The 24,033-nt window shown below is 36.4% G+C and overlaps 1 protein-coding gene across 1 annotated transcript in view; it reads left to right on the forward strand.

The window, feature by feature from the left end:
* Trap1 (TNF receptor associated protein 1) overlaps positions 1 to 24,033 on the forward strand; it is a 220,702-nt gene that overhangs the window by 183,855 nt on the left and 12,814 nt on the right. The window contains exons 8-13 of the mRNA XM_083109993.1: positions 6,597 to 6,670; positions 9,211 to 9,373; positions 15,991 to 16,104; positions 16,738 to 16,807; positions 18,623 to 18,770; positions 19,696 to 19,823. Of these exons, the coding sequence (XP_082966119.1) occupies positions 6,597 to 6,670; positions 9,211 to 9,373; positions 15,991 to 16,104; positions 16,738 to 16,807; positions 18,623 to 18,770; positions 19,696 to 19,823 (697 nt within the window). The remainder of the gene's footprint in view (positions 1 to 6,596; positions 6,671 to 9,210; positions 9,374 to 15,990; positions 16,105 to 16,737; positions 16,808 to 18,622; positions 18,771 to 19,695; positions 19,824 to 24,033) is intronic.

The raw sequence follows: 24,033 nt of genomic DNA on the forward strand, positions 1-24,033 counted from the left end.
AAATAAATTAATTACGAAATTCTGGAAAATTCCAAGACACGTACTGAGGTGATGAAGCAAGTTATGCTGTTGCTGTTCTTGAAATGCACTGCCTCCAGTACTGACAGATTATATGTTTCTCCCAAAGTTTGACATTATTGCCTCATTTAAGACTTTCGCCTCTACAGATGAATGCCTACTGCATATAACTGGCTCTTTGTGTCAAATATAAAAATGTCATAGGGTCCTCTTAGGGTTAGTGGTGGCGATGGGGGAAGGGGGCAGTTACCTCCCCACTTTCTGCAACTTTTGCCCCCGCATTGTGCTAAACCTTATTTAACAAATGAAAGTAAACTCTCCTTGTCTCCCCCTTCCCCACCCATTTTGACACCTTGTTCCCCAGTTTTTTGAAACCCAATCTTAACACTGCTTATTACGATTATTTCTCTTGTAGTCTATGGTTATTACAGCATAAAAACCCTTTTTTTTTGTTGTGACGTTTCAGGAGAACACATGCTCCATTCATCAGACATTTATTTTTAGTTTGATTAAAGATACAGTTATAACATGGTTAAAAATTCTTAACAAAAAAGAATCAGTTATACAATGCATGTTGTAATGTAGCAACTTAACTGTGAAATAAGCAGTCTGTTTTATTATTATTTCAGATAAAAATATATGATCCCCTTTTTTTAAAAAAAATAATAATTATGAATCCAAATATCATCAGGCAATTTAAAACCATTGCTTTCACAGAGATTCTTGATGTTTTCCGTTAAATTAAATTTTAAAGATGGTGGGCTACTCTACTTTTGAAAAAGAAAACTCCATAGCGGGTCTATACTTTTATTGGTGAGTTATGGGTAGGCATGTGAAGTTTTAGTTTTATTTTTCCCTAAATTTAGATGTTATTTTTGACTGCAATTCAATGTTATTTTTCGTGGTTTAGGGCAAAATTCATATTATTAATTTAAAATCGGTGTTATTTTTACTTGCATTTTGTCTGTTCCTTCTATGCTTAAAATTATCACTTGCTTTAGTTCTGGAAAAGAGAGAGAAATTCTACTTTTAACAACAATAACAAAAAAAATATATATATATATATATGGCTTACCATTGTGAGAAATTAACAAATTTCTTCCATTTAAAAAAAAAAATTCATCTCATCAACCACTAAATATGAAATGTTTATTGAATGATAACATCCAAATCTTTGAACGCAATCATACACATCACATTCCCCTAACAAGGCCAGAAAATCCCTGTGCGACCTCAAAATCCCTTTTTGTGTACACACACATGCAGTCCCCCCCTCCTTTCCGAAACAAAACAGCTGCTTCTCCCTGAAAATTTTCCCATTCCTACGAAATGTCCCTTCTGGAAGATCACCCCAAGCAAATTCTATTTCAGGACGAGGTTAAACACTGTCAGTCATATCTGCGCCAAACCATAATAAGTTATGCATGACAATCTCTGTTGAATCGAACTATTACTAGCTAGACTACAAATGACTGTTCTAATAGCGCTTCAGGTAGTTTTTTTTTGTAACAGAAGAAGTGTTTTCCTCAGTTTATATTGCATATTTCATGGCGTTTTTTTGCGTTAAAGTTCAACATTCGGTGTTATTCTGAAAAATGGCATAATTCGCTTTATTTCGCCATTCCGAAACACTGAAAACTTGCCTCCTTTACCTATGCAAATACATTTTAAATGCTTTATTTTGCTTTCCTCAAAATTTCGATGTTATCGTTAAAGTGAAAACTTCACGGCCCTAGTTATGGGTTATATTTAGGCTCTTAAGATGTAAGAGTTGGCAGATTACTTCTTGTAAAAAGAAAAATAAATAAATTAAATAAGCTTTTCCTATGACTGTAACACCTGTGACTGCAAACCAATTACTAACACCACAAGATTTCTACCATTAATGCACTTCCACACTTCATAGATGTCATGTTATTTGCCCATTTCTGTCCAGTGGTACAACCACAGGTGGGGGGGGGGGCATTTCCCCCAACCTTCGAGGGAAGTCAATTCTAGGGGGTGCAAGGGGGCAAATATTGACTGCCAGTGACACCTGCAGGGGGGGACAGAGGAGCAATTACCCCCTCGATTTCTAGTTTTATGCAAATAAAAATACATTTTGTAAAATTTTCTTGCTCGCTTCACTCGCAATACCTGCTTTTATCAGTTTCATTAGGTTCAGAGCAGTAGCTAGAGGGTGGCGGGAATCGACCATGGATGTCGAGCAATCTAAATAAAAAAGTTGTAAAAGAGAGGATCCCATGTCATCCAATAAAATTATTTGCACCCTATTAAATCAATATTGTTTTCAATTGCAAAAATTGGATTCAAAAGTTTTCTTGCTGGCTTCCCTTGTGTTTTCTGTGATGTAGTGTATTAAAAAAATATGTGTTGTATAGATGTATTCAATAAAATTTGAATATGCATACAATTTAGTGTTAGCATGTTGCATATGTATTTTCTTATTTTATGTCGCTCCATGTTGCATACGTGTAACACACATCTTGTACATGAAAGTTATACAAGTTATATGTACAAAAAGAATTATCTTCGGAATGCATTTATCATTCATTTTCTGCCATTCAGAAATACAGTTTGTGTGCTTGTTTTCCATTATTAGCTATTCTTAGCAATTAACGGTGTTAAAAAAAAATCAAATCGTTTGTTCCAAACAAATGCTTTAGCACCGACTTCTACCCCCTTTTTGCGTAATTTATGAGGATAATAATTTCTTTGATACTACTACTAATTCTACTACTAGCAATAATAATAATAATAATGCAATTATTATTGTTGTTATTATTATTACGATTATTATTATTGGTATGTTTATCCTGGTATTTGCCCCCCCCCCAGACAAAAATTTGTGGTTATGCCTCTGTTTCTGTCCTGACCTTTTTAAAAATCTAGAGTAAAGTAAAAAGCAGAATCTCCATTGCCTTTGTGTGTGATTAGTAGGAAATGGAGCTTTATGTGCTCAGAAATATTTATTTTTTGTGTGTCATGTTGAAAATATGTGATAAAAACAGGAAAATATGTGACAAAAAAAAACATTTGGTAACAAAAACAAAATAGTACATGCATTTTAAACACCTGAAATCAGTTTTTAAATGCTTACCTCTTAGCGAGCTATTTTTTGGAAGAGTTGCAGTGGATTACCGTAGTTTTTTCCAAATTCTCCATTGTAAATCTGTGACGATTATCTCTGAAAAGCATCTTATATTATGAGAAAGATCGCTCCACGTCACAAGAAACAATTCTTGCATATTTGAAGCACGAAATGTCACTAACGCTGAAGTTTTCCAAAGCTTCATCTTCCTCTACTTCACCTTCCAAAACATGTGCAATTTGGCATAAAGTTTGAAAACCTTGGTTGTTCCCAAAAATGTATGTACATTTAGACATTAGCACCTGTGCGTTAGATCCAGCGAGTTCTTTCACTTTCGTTTCTACTATACAGGCTTCACCATGCTTTTGTTTTGTTTTGATTTAGTTTATTTTACTTCGCGTTTTGTGCCTCTTGGCTAATTTGCGAAGATGGGGATGAGTGATGAAAGGATGAAATTGATGAATGGACATTCACAAACAACCAAGCCCGACCGGGATTCGAACCCGGGACCCTTGGCGTCGCAGCGCGATGTGCTAACCACTCGGCCACAGGGTCGGGCAGGCTTCACCATGCAAGCTGCCAAAGTGTTCGCAGACGATCCAAGCTTTTGTATGGAATTAGAGAGAAAGGACAGGTTTGTTGAGATGTATGCCAATTCGAATTTTAAGGAGAGATCCTTCAACAGTTCTTGCAGAATTTCTTTATCGAGATCATTTACAACAGATACAAATTTTTCAAAGTTCTGGGCATAATATACAGCCGCATCCAACCAAGTGCCCCATCGCATAACTACAGGTGTGGGGGGAAGGGGAACCTCTGGCCATTTTTGTTTAAAAATGTCTATTCTTCTAGGCGACTTGATAAAAACTTCCTTCCCATTTGAAACCAGTTTATTGACATTGGGATAAAGAGCTCTTATCTTTTCACATATTCTATGCAACGCATGAGCCACACATGTAACGTGCACCATTTTGGAGTAGCTAACGGCAAGGCCTACTGCAGCTCTTTTCATGTAAGCTGCAGCATCTATCACGAGGAGAACATTGTCAAATTTTATGCCTTCCGGTCACGATATCTGCATTGCTTCGTTAAAAAGCGTTGCTATCGTTACTTGTGTAGCCCCAGCTAGCTCTCTACACACTAGCAAATAATTTTTCGTTGAGACAGTTTCGTCATTATTTAGCACTCCCACAATCACATTTCCCACTTTTCTACCGGTGGAGTCTAGTTTTGTCAATACATACCCAAATATTTGCGCACATTGTGAGCGAATATGTTGTAAGGTTTGCTCGTAACATCTGTGCAGATATGCTTTTTGCAACGTTGATTCGTCAGGCAGTTCGAAGTTTGTATATTTCGCGAGAAAGTTTCATAAATCAGGGTTCTTTCATTTGAACAGTGGAATATCTGCGGACACAAAAGTTCTGCACAAATCCATTGAAAAAGCGGACAATTTTGATGGTTCCCCAAAAGTAGATGGAGTTTGTTGCCCGATAAGTGCCTGTCTGCCGCTCAAACATGAAGAAGCAACAACATGCTTGTTGCTACCTAAATGCTGCGTAATTTGCAAACGTTGGTCAGCTGCGATAGATTTACCACACAGTTGGCAAAATAACATCAGTTGCCATCAGTTGAAAACACATCCTTATATTCTTTACAGAACTGTTGCAAACGAGATGAAACACTTGCCTTAGCTTTTGGCATATCGCACGAGAAAACACACACTGCTGCACAAGCACCGAATCAGAACATGACAAAAGCAGAAACACTCTTGAAGCGATATTATGTATTTAAAATGAAAATTCGCAAAATATGTATTTACATACGGAAAACTGGAAAATATGTGTTTTTATATAAAATGAAATTTGCTGTGTTGACATATAAGGCTATGATGAGAATTTTTGGCAAAAACAAGGGTCTCTATCTTATCGCAGAAAAAACATTTATTTACCTAAAGTTCCGTTCCCTAGTGATTAGTGTATTTTCCAATCATCACATTCAGAAATTACAGAATTAAAACATTATACAGGGTAAGTCAAAATGATGGACCCAATTTCAGACATTTATTCTGTGAAATATAATAAACAAATGTTATTGTGAGACATGTGCTAAGAAAGGTAAACTGTCAAAGTTTTTTTCAAACAAATCACAAGTATTCTGTGAGCACCTCGCGTAACATGGCACACGTCAAGCCGATAGTCTATCTCCTGCCAAACATTTTGTAGCATGTTGTGGTCAATATCAGAAATGGCTGCTGTGATGCGGGCACGCAGGTCACCAATGTTGTTGGAAGTGGTGTTACGTAAACATGATCCTTGACAAAACCCCACATGAAGAAATCACATGGGGGCAAGTCTGGGGAACGAGGTGGCCAATGAAGGAGAGGTCGATCCTCCGGAGATGCACGGCCTATCCAACATTCTTCCAATGCCCCATTGAGATGGTCCCGAACGCTGCCATGGTAATGCGCAGGGGCACCATCTAATTGGAGAATGAAATCTGCGCTATCATCTGCAAGCTGTGGAAGGAGCCGTAGTTGCAGCATATCAAGGAAAACAAGTCCTGTCACAGTACGTTCATGGAAGGAAAAGGGCCCATAAATCTTTTCATGGGAAATGGCACAAAAGGCATTCACTTTGGGAGAATCGCGTTCGTGTTCCACAAATTCATGGGGGTTAGCAGTTCCCCAAATCCTTACATTGTGTATATCCACTTTCCCTGAAAGGTGAAAAGTTGCTTCATTACTGTAAATTAACCTCTCAGAGAACCTATCCGTTTCCATTAATGCGAGGAAATCAACACAGATGGATGTGCGCAAAGCATAATCAGTGTCTTTTAAGGCTTGAACTAGTTGCAAGTGGTAGGGTTTTATTTGTAAACGTTTCCGCAGAACCGGCCAGACAGTTTTCTGTGAAAGTGTAAGTTCTCTCACTGCCCGGTAGGTGGACTGCTATGGACTCCGCATGAAACATGTGCGTACTCGTTCCACTGTCTCTTCCCGAGTCGACGGACGGCCAGTCGATTTTAGTTTACAGATGCAGCCCTAATCTCTGAAATGTTCATACCACTTACGAATGGCCTTCCCCATAGGTGGTTCTCTCCGATATTTGGTACGAAATGCCGTTGCACACTAATCACAGACTTATTCACATGATAATCAAGCACACAGAAAGATCTCTGTTCTCCAGTCAATGCCATTTTTCTGCTCGCTGCTGACTCCTAGCGGTAGAAAGTGGAAACACTGCGTGGAAACTAAACTTTGAAAGTTAACCTTTCGAAGCGCATGTCTCACAATAACATATGTTTATTAGATTTCACAGAATAAATTTCTGTAATCTGGTCCATCATTTTGACTTACCCTGTATAACAGTACAGGGTTCAGTAAATTCTGGTATTAACATGACAATATTTAGTATCATGACCATATACAATATAATACGTATTGTATATGCTTCCCTTATTAATTTATATATTTCTTACTTTACAGAAGTAATAAAGAAGTACAGCAACTTTGTCAGCAGCCCAATTTTTCTGAATGGAAAGAGAGCTAATGTTATTCAGGTAAGATTTCTGCTGGGAGAGAGAACCATACAGTTTGTTTTAGAATACTAAAAATTATGAATATACTGATGACATATGTATTTACTTGTACCAATTGTATACTGATGTAAATTTTACTTATATCAGTAACTGATAGTGTACCAATTTTGATAGAAATTGACAAACATTTAATGAAAAACATGAATGAGATTCAACCACTACTTTCGTTTGATATTACAACCCTTGACTTAAAAGTTAAAATATACAAATCCATAATTTGGTTGTAGTTTTACATGGAAGTTTATGTGGTCTCTTGCACTAAAGAGGAACATAAATACTTTTTTGAAAATAATCTGTTGCTGCTCCTCTCTTCTGATTGGCTCCTCATCTGGCAACAGAAGGTTTTGTTATAATTCTGCATTAATCCAGGAACTTATATTGTGCAAGAAAAATTCGTAGTTTGTACCAAAATCTCAATAAGTAGTTCAATTCTGTTCACCTAAAAAGTTACCCTAAGAAGATCTATTACATTGTTAATGGAATGTGAAAAAAATTGAAATATAAGCAAAAAATTGTAGTACATTCCTTGTTAAAACTATAAATTTGTTTCATAATACTTAATGTACCTTCCATTAAAAATTTTAGAAAATAAAATATCTTATACTTTATGAATTGTGTTATCTGTAGGATTTGTTAGATCCAATGTTAAAATAGTAACTAAATTGTGAGATTAAAATACTTTTGGTCAAATGTTCAAGCTGACTTCTGCATGCAATACATAAAAGTGTTGGATAATTCTTTAAAGAATACTATTTTGAAAGTATACTAATTTTTTTTTTTAGTAAGCTCATTTCTGATTGCTCAAATACATGGAAAGGTAATTTAAGTATGTGCTAAATTGACGGTGGTTTTGAAGTAACCAGCTAATTTCATCCCATAGCAAGGTGAAGTTGATTTAATCATTCAGAAACTGTAGCAGAACTTTCACACTGCAATTGTAAACAATATTGTTGTATGAAATATATTTTTTTAACTTTGCAAATGATGTATTTGTATTTTATGTATTGTACATCACTGATTTTACCTCAACAGAGTTAATTGTTATGATAGGGGTGATTGATGATGAATACAGAAGGTCCATCCGTCTATATGTGTCCGATTTTAAACCTTCACCCCTGCTCACAGAATCGACCGATCTGAATGATTCAAACAGCAGGAGAAAGGCTAAGGCCTCTAGTATCGTGCCAAGTTTGTGTGTGTGTGGTGTGTGCATCATGGCTCCCAAGGTGAACCGATTTTGGGAAGGCTACGTCGTAGCACTTTTCCACCGCAAGTTTTCCGTGACACAGATTCAAAAACAGTGCGGGGAAGATGGATGTGCATTGGGGTTAAAGACCATCAAGAACATAATTAATCGACATAAACACCACGATGTTCCAGCACTTTGTTCACCCACGAAGGGGAGTAGAAACCGACCGTGTACTGCGGTGACTCCGTCTTTAGCTCGGAATGGCCCTACAGGAAAACCATCCTACGCAACGTGTGATGGCAAGACGAGTGTACGTGGCACAGTCAACTGTGAACCGGAACCTACGTGGCAAATTAAAGCTCCGGATGGTGTTTGAAAGTCGTGGACACTTCCTCACTGTGGCCTATCGGAGGGAGAGAAAGACTCACTGCAGGCACCTCTAGGAACGCCATCTATCCGGGGAAAAGTGGAAGTTTGTTGCCACACTTGATGGAGCATGGACTTATCTATCCGATTGTGGCAAAATTCGAGCCGTAACGTACACCCCACGAGGTGGAAAAACCCATCCTGACTTCATCCGTCGGTGCAATGCAAGTTTCGCGAAGGGATGTCTGGTTGTCGCGGAATACTTCTATGACGGCAAGTTAACGATTCGGCTGGTGCCTAAAAACTGCAAAATCAACTCCGCATTTTATCAGCAACATATCCTCACACCAATTTATACAGACGATCTGCCCCGTTTGTATGGAAATGCAATAAATCAGGTTTGTGTGCATATGGATAAGGCCTCATCAGATACATATCATTCTACACAGAGATTTCTGCAATAAATGGCGGCAGACACCGGCATCCAAGCTATTCCCTTCCAGGACATACCGGTCAAGTCACCTGATGCCAGTCCCATGGATTTTTGCGGGTTTTGCCTGTAGAAAAGGGCACTTGCATCTCATCGTGTCGCCACTGTCCGTGGCCTCTGGAAAGCCTGCCAGGAGGAGTGGCTCAAGATTCCCGTTCCTGTACTTCAACGGAGCCTCCTACAATGGAAGTTACGGTGCAGGGCTATTGCCAGGACCCATGGTGCTCACATCGAGGGCAACCGCTGGTGGTCCCGTGGTTTTTCCTAAAGTAGGTGAGACGTCAAAATCGGACACATACGGATCAACCTTCTGTAGAACAGATGGGGAGAAAAATGCTAACGAAAATATGCCTTATGCTGGTTAAAACTTCATAGCAAATGTTCATCTGTGATCACTATAATATAAAGTTGTAAAAATGTAGAAAGGGAAAAAACACTAATATTATTTTTATATAGCCTCTTTGGCTGATGAGCCCAAAGGAAGTGACGCAAGAGATGCATGATGAATTCTACAGGTTTGTAAGCAATTCTTATGATAGACCACGCTTCCATCTCCATTATTCAGCAGATGTGCCTCTCAGCATCCGATGCTTATTATATTTCCCAGAAGGAAAACCTGGTAAGCTCTAAAAATATAGTATAGGAAATATTAGTATATCCTGCTTTTTAGGTTTCATTAAATCGTTAAATGTTTAGTCTTATGAAATACATTGTTCAGTAAATCGATAATAAAAATTACAAAACCACATGTGCATTGTTGTTAATGCAGGAAGGACATTGTTTGCGCACCCAAAAGTTTGAATGTCACAGGTGTGCATAAGGTAAAAAAATACCTGACTTTATTTCATTTTGGGTAGGCTGACCAGACATCCTTTTTTATCTGGACATGACCTCCTTTTTAGGTGTCTCCAGCATCCGGGTGGATTTTTTAGAAATAGATAAGATATCCTTCTTTTTTGGAAAGAGTATAACATCAACCATAACAAATGTGCTACATAGACAATGCTTCCATGCATAACGATCTTCATTTAAGACACGTCACTTAGGGTACGTTAAGTATTCAAGCAATGCTCTGTTAGCATCTGGGATTATTTTCTTGTAGTTTACGGTTATTACAAGCATAAGAAAACAGTTTTTCTTTGTGACGTTTCAGGAGAACACACGCTCCTTTCATCAGACATTTATTTTCATTTTGACTAAAGATACAGTTATAACAATGGTTAGTAATTTTTAAACAAAAAGAATTCCTTATATAATGGACGTTGTCAATGTTACATTGTTGTAATATAGCAACTTAACTGTGAAAAAAAAAAAAAAAAGCAGTCTGTTGTATTTTTATTTGAGATTTTTTAAATTATGAATCCCAAATATCATCAGGTAATTCAAATTCATCATTGTTTTCACACAGTCTCTTGATGTTTTCTGTTACATTAAATTTCAAAGATGGTGGCTTACTCCATTTGTGAAAAAGAAAACTCCATACTGGATCTACATTACCATTTTCATTATTTAATTTATTCCAGTGTTGTTCTGCAATGAACGAAGCTTCCCAGACATTCAACTCTGTGTTTCCCGTTAATCTTTTTAAAACCCTTCTCTTTGTAATCAAATGTTTATCTTCGATGATATGAGTTGACAAACCTGTTCTTGGGTTTAGATTTATAATGTCGAAATCGTGTTCGTGCCATCTTATTGCCATTTTCCTTGCTGTTTGTCCCACATAATCCTTTGAACATGAACAACTTATATTATATATTCCTGTGGTTTCCGCATCTGGTAGAGAGTTTCTCATTTTGAATTCATTAAATGTACATTCCAAACTTCTTGGTGATTTAAAAACAATTTTGAAATCAAAACTTCTGAAAATTTTTGCAATTTTATGTGAGAATCCCTTGTGGAATGGAATGCACACAAATTTCTTTTCAACAGATTTTTCATCTTTGTCTGTATTTCTCTTTTCCTTTAGTTTTCTTGCTACTTGTTTTTTGATTTGGTTTATTCTGTTAGTGTGAAAGCCATTTTCTTTTGCTATATTAAAAAGCCTTTCTTCTTCATTTTTGATATCCTCATTATTAGAACATAGTCTTTGTGCTCTCAGGAAAAAATTTAAAAATATGTTATCCATTGTTATACGCGAATGTTCTGAATTGGCATGGATGTATTTTTCACCCGCTAATTTTTTTCTATGGACTGATGTTTGAATTGTTGAGTCAGTTGTCTTAATTTGCAGATCAAGGAAAGAAATTACATTGTTATTCATGGGTTCACAAGTGAATTTTATGCGACGATGTGATTCATTTAACAATTTAAATACGTCCATGATGGTGTTATCATTTTTAGCAATAATTAGCACATCATCTACATATCTGATGTAGAGTTTGATATCCGCACCTATTGCATTAACAATTGGAGATTCTATGTAATGAAGGAAAATGCTGGAGATGATTCCGGATACTGGGTTTCCCATTGATAGACCATTACTTTGCTGATAGATTTTGCCATCAAATAAAAAGTAATTGTAATTTGCACATACAGTAAACCATCGAACCATTTCCCATGATTCTACTGGGTTAACCTTCATCTCAATAAGCCATCTGTGTAATGCATCTGTGGCACCTTCTATTGGGACACTTGGATATATGATATACACATGATGCTCTTGATGAACGGTTAAGTTTTGAATACAACAGAAGAAATAACAGAGGTCCAAAATACACAGAACGGGAGAAAGAGCATATAAGGTTGGGAAAAAAGTTCATGGCTTCAAGATCTGGTTGAAAGAAAACAACATTTTCTTAATAAAATCAGACAAGGAAAATAAACCTGTCCTTATCCGAATTAAGGACTATAAAGAAAAAATGGAAGAATGTTTCAAAGTAAACAATTTCACAGAAACCTCTCGAAACCCTATAAATAAAATAATAAATGAGGTAAAGAAAGTAATTGAAAGCAGTATCACGATACCAAGGGAAATGAAGAAAAAACTCATTGTCAAAAATTCAACCCTGCCGATTGCCTTCTATTCACCTTCTATTGGGACACTTGGATATAAATTTTCAACATCAAAACTTGCAATACGATACTCATTATTCCAAACAATATTTTTTAGTTTCTGTTTCACTTCATATGCATTTTTAACACTGAATGGTGTTTGTTGTTTAATTATAGCAAGTCTTTCAACTAAATATTTGGATAGTTTGTATGCAGGATGTGTGAAAGTTGCAATGATGGGTCGTATTGGAGTTCCTGGTTTGTGAGTTTTTGGTAGTCCAAAGGCAATCAGCAGGGTTGAATTTTTGACAATGAGTTTTTTCTTCATTTCCCTTGGTATCGTGATACTGCTTTCAATTACTTTCTTTACCTCATTTATTATTTTATTTATAGGGTTTCGAGAGGTTTCTGTGAAATTGTTTACTTTGAAACATTCTTCCATTTTTTCTTTATAGTCCTTAATTCGGATAAGGACAGGTTTATTTTCCTTGTCTGATTTTATTAAGAAAATGTTGTTTTCTTTCAACCAGATCTTGAAGCCATGAACTTTTTTCCCAACCTTATATGCTCTTTCTCCCGTTCTGTGTATTTTGGACCTCTGTTATTTCTTCTGTTGTATTCAAAACTTAACCGTTCATCAAGAGCATCATGTGTATATCATATATCCAAGTGTCCCAATAGAAGGTGCCACAGTTGCATTACACAGATGGCTTATTGAGATGAAGGTTAACCCAGTAGAATCATGGGAAATGGTTCGATGGTTTACTGTATGTGCAAATTACAATTACTTTTTATTTGATGGCAAAATCTATCAGCAAAGTAATGGTCTATCAATGGGAAACCCAGTATCCGGAATCATCTCCAGCATTTTCCTTCATTACATAGAATCTCCAATTGTTAATGCAATAGGTGCGGATATCAAACTCTACATCAGATATGTAGATGATGTGCTAATTATTGCTAAAAATGATAACACCATCATGGACGTATTTAAATTGTTAAATGAATCACATCGTCGCATAAAATTCACTTGTGAACCCATGAATAACAATGTAATTTCTTTCCTTGATCTGCAAATTAAGACAACTGACTCAACAATTCAAACATCAGTCCATAGAAAAAAATTAGCGGGTGAAAAATACATCCATGCCAATTCAGAACATTCGCGTATAACAATGGATAACATATTTTTAAATTTTTTCCTGAGAGCACAAAGACTATGTTCTAATAATGAGGATATCAAAAATGAAGAAGAAAGGCTTTTTAATATAGCAAAAGAAAATGGCTTTCACACTAACAGAATAAACCAAATCAAAAAACAAGTAGCAAGAAAACTAAAGGAAAAGAGAAATACAGACAAAGATGAAAAATCTGTTGAAAAGAAATTTGTGTGCATTCCATTCCACAAGGGATTCTCACATAAAATTGCAAAAATTTTCAGAAGTTTTGATTTCAAAATTGTTTTTAAATCACCAAGAAGTTTGGAATGCACATTTAATGAATTCAAAATGAGAAACTCTCTACCAGATGCGGAAACCACAGGAATATATAATATAAGTTGTTCATGTTCAAAGGATTATGTGGGACAAACAGCAAGGAAAATGGCAATAAGATGGCACGAACACGATTTCGACATTATAAATCTAAACCCAAGAACAGGTTTGTCAACTCATATCATCGAAGATAAACATTTGATTACAAAGAGAAGGGTTTTAAAAAGATTAACGGGAAACACAGAGTTGAATGTCTGGGAAGCTTCGTTCATTGCAGAAGAACACTGGAATAAATTAAATAATGAAAATGGTAATGTAGATCCAGTATGGAGTTTTCTTTTTCACAAATGGAGTAAGCCACCATCTTTGAAATTTAATGTAACAGAAAACATCAAGAGACTGTGTGAAAACAATGATGAATTTGAATTACCTGATGATATTTGGGATTCATAATTTAAAAAATCTCAAATAAAAATACAACAGACTGCTTTTTTTTTTTTCACAGTTAAGTTGCTATATTACAACAATGTAACATTGACAACGTCCATTATATAAGGGATTCTTTTTGTTTAAAAATTACTAACCATTGTTATAACTGTATCTTTAGTCAAAATGAAAATAAATGTCTGATGAAAGGAGCGTGTGTTCTCCTGAAACGTCACAAAGAAAAACTGTTTTCTTATGCTTGTAATAACCGTAAACTACAAGAAAATAATTCTATAATGCAAGCAATGCGTACATACAAGAAAAACTAGCATCTGGGAGATTAACATGATCACTTTCCCGACTGAGTCATTAATTAGTATTATTCTAACTCGTTGCTTCACCTTCTGAGACTGCTGGAACACATGTAGTCTGTGTAGTTCCTTTTCAATTGATTCATTGGTTGATTTGTTTTGTTTTATTTTACTTTGCTTTTCTGCCACTTTTGGCTAATCGAGAAGATGAGGATGAGCGATGATATGATGATTTTGATGAAGGGATACCAAGAACACCCTTGCCCAGGCTGGGATTCGAACCCAGAACCCTGGCATTGTGTACTAACCACTCTGCCATGTTTCTTTTAGAGTCATGCATACATGCAAGAAAAAAGCCAACTTTTAAAGGATGGTAGAAACTAATATGAATTAAAGTGCAAAGTGGCTGTTGAATTGAAGGAGTGCTAGAAATGTTTGCAGCATTAAAAAGGATATTTCTTGTCCCAATCTAATCTACCTAAAGTTTTTATTTGGCTTTTTTGGAAATAAGTTTTGGAAAGCTCACTTGTTACATTTGCATTGACTTGTGGGGATATTTCATTCTTTAATCCAAGAATTGAAAAAATTCTGTGCTTCAAATTATAGATGTTATTAATTATGATTGTCAAGTGTTAAAGAATAGATTAGGAGATTTATTTGCTTAGAGGTAAGAGGAAATTACTGGAAAAGGTCTTCGAAGTACAGTAATGTCTGTGAGCAAAGTGTTGGTAAGATTGTTTATATTCATTAAATTATGAGTAATTGCAAATGAGTTGCCATTTTTTGTGGCATCCTCTTTTTGATGACTTTGTCCTCCTTTTTTTTTTTGCCATGCTCTGTCTTCTTTTTTAATGTATGTATCTGGTCACCCTAATTTTGGGAGATCTGAAAGTCATAAAATTTATTTCCTGTGGTTTTTTGTGTGTGTGTTTGATGCATTCCTCTATGTTTCAACACCTCATTGGGTCTGCATGTAAAAGTTTACAAGCATCAAAACATATCCTGTGAGGCATACTTTCATACTGGCAAACAGATGAACTGCAACGTAGGTAACTACATTTCCAGAATGCAGCAAATGAATTGTTGTTGATTAAACTTTTTTTTTTTATTTATTTAAAAATTAAATACCAATTTTCTGGAGACAAACTTGATCCACATTTTTATAGTTCCCTTTGATAGACCATGTGATCTATTGATTTAATTATGAATGAGATATAGTGGAACCTCGATTTTACTTTTTTCAGAGAACCAAGCTGAAAAAGGAACTTAAAATACGGGAAAATGTAAAATCGAGGAAAATTTATTTAACATTTTACTATGTTGGGACCTTCAAGTTTGAATGCGGAAAGAATGTAAAACCCGGAAACGTAAAATTGGGATTCCACTGCACACGCATGCATTCATTCATTCACTCACTCACACTCTCCCTCCCTCTTTCTCTGTATGCACATACATATGCACATTCTCTACTCCCTCTCACATATTTATTATTATTTTAAATACATTGGCATTGCTTGTATTTTCAAATATGAAGAGATGATTGCATCTTCAAATGACAACTGTTGTATATTTGTGGGTGTGTGTATGACAGAGGTAGAAGTAAGCCGGGGGTTGGGGGGGGGGGGGGGTCAGCGAGTGAGAGAAAGCATGAGACAATAATGATCAAGAATGAATCATTTTTCCTGATAAAGCCCCCTTTAAATATTTAAAGAAAAATTTAGGACTTAGAGTCATCAATAGAAAATCTATTGTAAGTGTGTTTTGAATTGTTTTACAATAATGGCACAAAACATTTATTCGTACATTATTTTTCTTTTGTTAGAACATGTGAAATGTAAATTCTACCATGTGCATAACTACATTTGGAAGTCACTTCTGAATTCAGCATATTTAAAAATGTGCATTAAATATAAGATTTGAGCATTAGTTATCAATTAAAACTTTATGTAGATATTACTTATCAGTATTTTCCAATAAAATTAATGATATACCTGTACATTGTTTGTTTTTTTCAGGTCTTTTTGAAATGAGCCGAGAAACAGAAACTGGTGTGGCTCTTTATTGCCGTAAAGTACTTATTAAAAACAAAGTGGACAATATTCTTCCCAAATGGCTTCGATTTGTTAAAGGTGAGTACATCAAATTCTTCTGCACATTTGTTAAAAATTAATACAGTAAAAAAAAATAATTGTGTTAACGTATCTCACTTTGGATGTTGAGAATAATTACATTACATGTGTCAAGTTACAAGTGAATTGCTATGTAGATAATCTATGGATACAAATGGCAAGGTAAAAGAGATTGGTAGCAAATAATATGTCAGCTTTTGTGACTGTGCTATGACCCAAAGTTCTCTAGATTCGAATCTGGTATAGAACATAGATTGTGTTTGTCCAATCATCTATTACATCTGTTCATCATTCACCTTCATTGAATAATGTTCGTTGGAGCCACGAGTTAAGAGATAATCCAAAAATGAAATATATTGACATGATAAGGAGTGGAAAGCAATTGAAAATAGAATGAGACATTTCCAAGGTCTGAGATGATGTTGATCTGAGACAATACACACACATATTTACAGCAATATGCTCAGGAAAATAACTGATTTTTGTTTTTCAGATCTGAGAAATTAGTTTCAGGCATTTGAGTCTTCAAGCCAATACAACTTTTCATTAGTTTAAATTTATATTTCTTTTTTGTCAGTGGTTTTATTGTTGATCCATTGTTTAATATGCACATCGCTATTTCTCTTCCCAAAGGTGTTGTTGATTCAGAGGACATTCCCCTTAACCTAAGTCGGGAGTTACTTCAAGACAGTGCCCTTATAAGGTTAGTATTTTTCCTGCTTGGTATTGCATGCCAGTGTGCATGCATTATTGTAACATCCAGTAGCATTGGTACAATATTATATTTGAAATATTCAACAATGTTTTTTTCCCCCCAATTTGGTACTTTAAAGGGAAGAAAAATATTGTGTAATTGAGGGCTTGAACATCAAATTTTTAATAATAATGTTTCCGAGAATAAGGAAATATACAAATAAATTCTGAACAATCTAACTTCTGTTGAAGGTTGGTTCTAAATTCTAAGTGAGACTGCACATGCAATCAAAGTTTCATAATGCACTAGCTATACCAATAAACTACAATGCTTTGTAAGGGACAATAATATCACCAGTAATTTGTTCAGAGTTTGGCTACTGATCTGAATCTGGAAATACAGTGTGAACAAAAATTTATTGTTCCCTCAAATTATGACTAAGGGTCAATTTTTGAGTGTTCAGTTAGTTTGTTAAATGGGAGTGTAGTGGCGATTAGCTTAACCCTTACTTCATCTGGCAGTTAGCAGCTTAACTGGAAGTTGCAAGGCAACATTTCTGCCTCATGGAGCTATCGAATTCCCACACTCGACAACTTCATGATCAGATTAAACAAGAGATGATTCACAAAAAAGATAAATTGGTATAGAAAAATACTTGTTTTGTATGGCAGAGTTCAACCTATGTTCATGTAAACAGGGAAATTATGCAGCATGGTTGCAAGAATTTGCTTGCAGAGGTAGTGTTGAAGACTTTCTGATGAATGCTATCCTGTCCACCAGATGCTCAATATCAGAGCAGTAATTTAGTGTAGTGGCCAGGAGCAGTAGCTTGCAGAGCACTTTACATTTTGTAATATGGGCTCGAGTCCTGCTGCTGTTCTTCTTTTTATTTTGTTATTTATTTAGTGCATGTTTTATTGTTGAGTGCCACAGAAAATTTTTTATATCTTCATATTTTTAGAAGTTGGTTACGAAGCATGCTCATTGAAAGGCTGCTTTGTTCTCTCGTGTAACAAATATGGACAGAGATGGTACAAAGGTTCCAGTCAAGAGACATGTAAAATTTCTACATATCAATAGTGTTTACTTAACCAATAGGAATTATGTATGTTTCAACTTTCGAGTTCTTCACACTTCTTTTATTAGAAAGTATGCATGCTTGTACTCTGTAGCAATTTTTTGCAAATATGATACCGATCTTTATTAGAAACAAGACATATTTGTATTACTTTCTTTCATTAAATTTATTTCGTAATACTACAGAGTGAAAATAAGAAGCCATAGTTTCAGTTGTTTCCAATGTAAAAACATGCTTAAAGTGTGGCATGCATACACTTGTAGTTCCACGTTTAAACACCAGACTATGTGCTAGTAGATTTGTTTTGAAACTATACTAAAAGATGGCATGCAGATCGATTTTCTACTATTTCCGTGCTTCTACATTGCCAACTTGCTGTCTTGAAATACGATGTTGGTATTGGTTAGCTGTCATTTACTTTTGCATTGCAAAACCCAGTGCTGGTTAAGGCTGGTGATTATCTTTAACTGGCAGATAGTTAACAGTAAGATTAACTAGACATGAAAAAATTGGCACTAACTTACATTACCAGAGGTTTAAGCATTGAAATAGTTATAAGAATGAGGATTAGTCAAAGTTGTGCTGGGTTTAATATGAAATTCATGTCTTATTTGTGCATTTGATGTGAAAAGTACATAGTTTCTTATTGTCCAAAACGAATATATAAAATCTGTATGTAAGGTACATGTATACATGTACAGCATCAGGAAAGTTAACAGATAAACTGTTACATATCTTTCTTGCAGGAAGCTGCGAACTGCATTGACGAACCGCATATTAAGATTTTTGCATGACAGATCACAGAAGGAAAAGGAAGAATTTGACAAGTTCTATAAAGACTATTCACTGTTTCTCAAGGAGGGAATTGTGACAAGCCATGAGCAAATGGAAAAGGTAGGTGTTATGAAACAAGAAAACTTTTTTTATTAGTTTTTATTAATGCTTATAACTCCGGACTAAGAATCCATGTAAATTAGTGTTGATCTGATACCTCTTTGGACCTTACGTTGATATCACTGCAGATATTCTTATTGATTCCCAGCGTACCAAAGCTGATACTTGGAAAGTGCAACAATTGAAAGTAGTTCAGAATATTTATAAATTGTAACATAGTTTTTAATTGGAACTATATCATGTCAATCTACCAACATTTTTCTTTAAAATATTTATAATTTCAAAGTAATTATTTAAACACAAAGTCCATTTCTTTCCACAAAACTGTTGCCAAAATAATGACAATTATGCATTTTACATAACTTTCACGATACTTAAACGCACGGCCATGAAAATAGGTGGATGGGCAGAATTGTGCTGGGCGGGAAAAGCAAAGTCAGATCAGAACTATTGGGTGTGGTTCCCGCACACTGTGTGGAAATGTCAATTGGGCTGTGTCAGTTCGAGCATCAGACCGACCTCTCTCCGTGGCACTTTTGAGTCCCATTTGATACAGAGCTGGTGTTTGTGTGAATTGAAAATTCGTTACAGGCCCCAGAAATTTTAGTCCCATATCTACACATTGGACTGCTCTTACACTTCCGAACACATGGGGTTATGCCCCAACATGGCAACAGCACGATCTTCTGCCACCTGCCTAATTTCATAGGCGTCTGTTTAGACTGGAAAAAACTGATGGAAATTAAATATTTCAACCTATCTTCAAGCTGTCTTTGTCACAACAATTGCCTAAGCACTAGATCAGGGAACTAATAAATTTCCACTGATACAACATAATTAACAAAGCATAAATGAGTGATAATTTCAGAACAAAGTTCCCCATCCAGAAGCTTAAATATGCTAATATGCTGCATTTTTCATGTAGGAGGAAATTGCCAAGCTTTTAAGATTTGAATCCTCATTGAAACCTGAAGGAGAAAGGGTCAGCATTCCAGAGTATTGCGGTCGATTGAAGGAAGGACAGAAGGATATTTTCTATTTGGCTGCTCCAAGGTATGTACAGCAGTGTGTTATACTGTGAAGTGTAATAAAGATTAGTAATTGCAGGCTGAAATTTGATGCAGAAATTGTGCTTTGCAAGAGAATAATGAATAAAAGCACAAATGTCAAGTACCAGTTAGGCATATTTATATTATTTAAATATACTTACGGCTGTAAGCTAAGGGATGAAAGGGGAAATGTTGTAGAAGAGGATGAAGAAATAAGGAGAATGTGAAGAAATCATTTTGAGAAATTGCTGAACGTGAAAAAATGAAATCAACATGAAGAAGTGAAGGAAGAAGAAAACAAGAAGGAACGATTAATCTCACATGAAAAGAAGTGAAAAAAGCACTGAAGAGAGAGAAAAGAGGTAGGACATGTTAGTGGAAATGATACTAGGAGCAGAAGTGATTGGTGTGCAGTGGATGTACAGTGTGTTGAAAACAGTGTGGCAAGAGAGAGAAGTGCCAAGAGATTGGACAAAGGAACTAATAGTTCCCATATTCAAGAAGAGGTACAGAAAGGAATGTAAAAACTACAGAGGAATAACACTAATGTGCCACACAGCAAAGGTGTATGAGAAAATATTAGTAAGGGAAGTAACAGAGCTGAACATGAGAGAGGAACAGTATGGATTTAGAAGAGGCAGATCAACAGTAGATCTGATATTCACCATAAGGCAAATGCAGGAAAGGCACTACGAGTATGGAAATGATTTGATTATGACACTCCCAGATATACCTAGGTAGAAAGGGCATACGATAGCATGGACAGAACAAAGATTTGGAAGGCTCTAAGAGAGAAATGAGTGGAGGAAGAGATAAGTGTGTAGAGTACAGAGCACATACAAGGCCAACCGTAGCTGTGTGAAGGCACGAGTGGGAAGAATGGAGTGGTTCAATATAAATAATGGAGTAAAACAGGGAAGTTCTCTTTCCCCACTGCTCTTCATAATTCAGTGCAGAAAAGAGTGAGGTGCTATTAACAAGAAATGAAGCCAGACACGGAAGTGAAGAGTTTCAAAAATCTAGAAAGCATAATTGAGAGAAGTGGAAGAATAGAAGAGGACAAATGGGTGGTGGACTCTATCAAAGCGTTCGAAGATTAATATGGAACAGGGATGTACATATGAAATGCAAGAAGGTAATATATTACACATATTATGTATTAATAATTATGTATGGAGCAGAGACTTGGACAATGGCAGAGAGAGACAAAAGAAAGATGCAGGCAGTGGAGAAGAAATTCTTAAGGAGTATATTGGGGAAGACTAGAAGGGATAGAATAAGGAATGAGGAGATAGGACAGACAGTGGGTGTTGTGAAGCTTCAGGACAGAATAGATCAGGCACAGATGAGCTGGTTGGGACACATGAAGAGAACGGGTGCAGAAAGACTGCCAGTAAGAGCTTACAATGCACAAGGAGTGGGAGTAAGGCCAAAGGGGAGACCAAGATGTCAGTGTAAAGAGCAGATAGTGGAGAGTGTTAGGAGAAGAGGACAAGATTGGAACACCATGGAAAAAGAGGAGTGGTGGAAGACCAGGAAAAAATGGAGAGGCTTGACTTCTATGCCGACCCAGCCAGAGACATGAAACGGCAAAGGATGATGATGAAATATACTTCCTGTTATATTCTGAGAGATATTTGTGTTTATTATGGTTCTGTCACTTGTGTCTCCTTATTTTGGTCAGTATGCACAGTATAATGCTCTTGTTACACAATATTTGGGTGGCCAAACAAAGAGTTCCTCAGACTGCCCCTGTCAGCACCACACACTATCCACCTTTTTTCCATGAATAAATACACATAGTAAACAAGGAACATCACTTTTTTATACATATTTGGTGAAAAAAATAATATAATAGAAAACTCACTTCAATTTTTGTGTAATTTTAACAACAACCTAAACAAAATTTCTCAAATAATAAATAAATTTGTGAAAAATTGACATTGCTACAGTTCCAATCTGTTATCTGTTCAGTTTTTATTGTAAGGCAACAACTGTATGTACATGAATGATAGCAGATATGTTGAATGCGGCTTGAGGCTCTTCTTGCAAAGCATGAACAAGAGGATATCTCTGATTATTGACCTGATGAAGTGCTGAAGCGAGCGAGTGGAAGTGTGGGATCTTTTTTTCCACAATACTTGGTCAATAACTTGAGAGAAATTCAAGAGTATGACTTAAAATCTTCAAAATTATATATTTTTCTATGAAGCTATCTTCTCCCTCTGAATCATGTCATTGAAAGTCTAATTTCATGATTCTGCAAAGCCAGGGTATGTGAATTATACCTTTAAATTCTTAAAAATACTAAAAAATTGCAGAATTTGAACTAGGTACAGGGTACTTATGGATATGTTAGATTGGTAATATTATCAATATATCATCATCATCCTTTGCCATTTCCTGGCTGGGTCAGCTTAGAAGTCAAGCCTCTCCATTTTCTTCTGGTCTTCCACCACTCCTCTCTCTCTCTCTTTCCACGGTGTTCCAATTTTGTCCTCTTCTCCTAACATTCTCCACTATCTGTTCTTTCCACTGACATCTTTGTCTCCCCTTTGGCCTTAATCCCACTCCTTGTGCATTGTAAGCTCTTACTGGCAGTCTTTCTGTACCCATCCTCTTCATGTGTCCCAACCATCTCATCTGTGCCTGATCTATCATGTCCTGAAGCTTCACCCCCCCCCCCCCCCCCACTGTCTGTTGTATCTCCTCATTCCTTATTCTATCCCTTCTAGTCTTCCCCAACATACTCCTTAAGAATTTCATCTCCACTGCCTGCATCTTTCTTTTCTCTCTCTCTGCCATTGTCCAAGTCTCTGCTCCATACATAATTATTGGTACATACCTAGTCATATCATAAATTCTGTTACAAAATTTAGACAGGGATGGCAACACCGGTTGGCAAGGTAACCCCGCAATGTTGGATCAAACAACAACCAGTATCATTGTGTGTTTGGCTGTGGTAGCGGAAAGGTGAATTTCACTGCGAGTTGAATGGAGTAGGCTGTATATGAGAACCGTGTGGCCGTAATCGCACTGCACAAAGTTGTCAGATCAGCATCGGACATTTGCAACACCCTGAAAAAGCTGAATATCAGCAGGATGTTCGTGCATCGGACCATCAACAGATACTGCGACACAGGGACAATTGAGGACCGCCCCTGGAAAGGTAGACCTCGCAGCATGAGGAGCCAGAAGCTCGTGAAAGCAGTAGCGGTGCAGATTCGACGAAATCCTGTCAGGAAACAAGCAGTGAATGCTCGAGAGCTGAACATTTCGAAAATGTCGATGTCGCGTGCTCTCCGAAGTGACCTAGGACTCGGTGCTTATTGGCGAAGTACTGGTCACTTCCTCACTCCACAGCTTAAGGTCCAGAGGGAGCAGAAAACAAAAAGACTCCTTCAGAGTTACACAAATGGTGGCCATAGGAGGATCCTTTTCACAGACGAAAAAATCTTTACGATTGAAGAGTCTTACAATCGTCAAAATGACCATGTTTATGGCTCGATATCCCAGGAAGCTCGTGAAAACACGCCACCGATACTCAGAGGCCATCATCCCGCCTCAGTGATGGTTTGGTGGAGGGTTTCGTACAATGGCACAACTGACCTCCACTTCTGTGAACATGGTGTGAAAACATCTGCAAAAGTGTACCAAGCTTCCAGCAGGACTCAGCACCGGCTTACAAGGCAAAGATCACACAGTAGTGGCTTCAGAGGAATGTGCCTGATTTCATTGCTCCCGCTGATTGGCCCCCGACCTCAGCCCATTGGACTACAGGTTGTGGTCCGTTTTGGAGGGCATGGTCTGTAGGAAGAGGCATCCAAACCTTCCATATTAATCTTCAGATGCTTTGATATTATTCCAGTTATTCCACTTTTTTGAGAAATAGTAAAGAATTTCGGCACTTAAGAATTAAGTAAGATCTGTCCCTGCTACACTTCAGAAACTGTAGATCTTAATATAAGGACTTCACTGTAAATTGTGACAGTCTTCTACATTCACAAATAACTAATATTTACTTTATTTCTATTGCGTACAAGTTTATAAAATTAACAGGGAACTATTGAGGTTAAGAACGCTGTATCAATGTCGATATTTGTTTTAAGTTGTTGATTTTGATTCGTTTTTGTTATATGTAAGAAGATTGACTTTAAATGTATTAAAAATCGAAAATGAGTTTATATCAAATGTTATAAAGTGAAATAATATTT

The sequence above is a fragment of the Lepisma saccharinum genome, chromosome 1 (genome assembly GCF_977018435.1).
Source record: "Lepisma saccharinum chromosome 1, izLepSacc3.1, whole genome shotgun sequence".
Classification (NCBI taxonomy): domain Eukaryota; kingdom Metazoa; phylum Arthropoda; class Insecta; order Zygentoma; family Lepismatidae; genus Lepisma; species Lepisma saccharinum.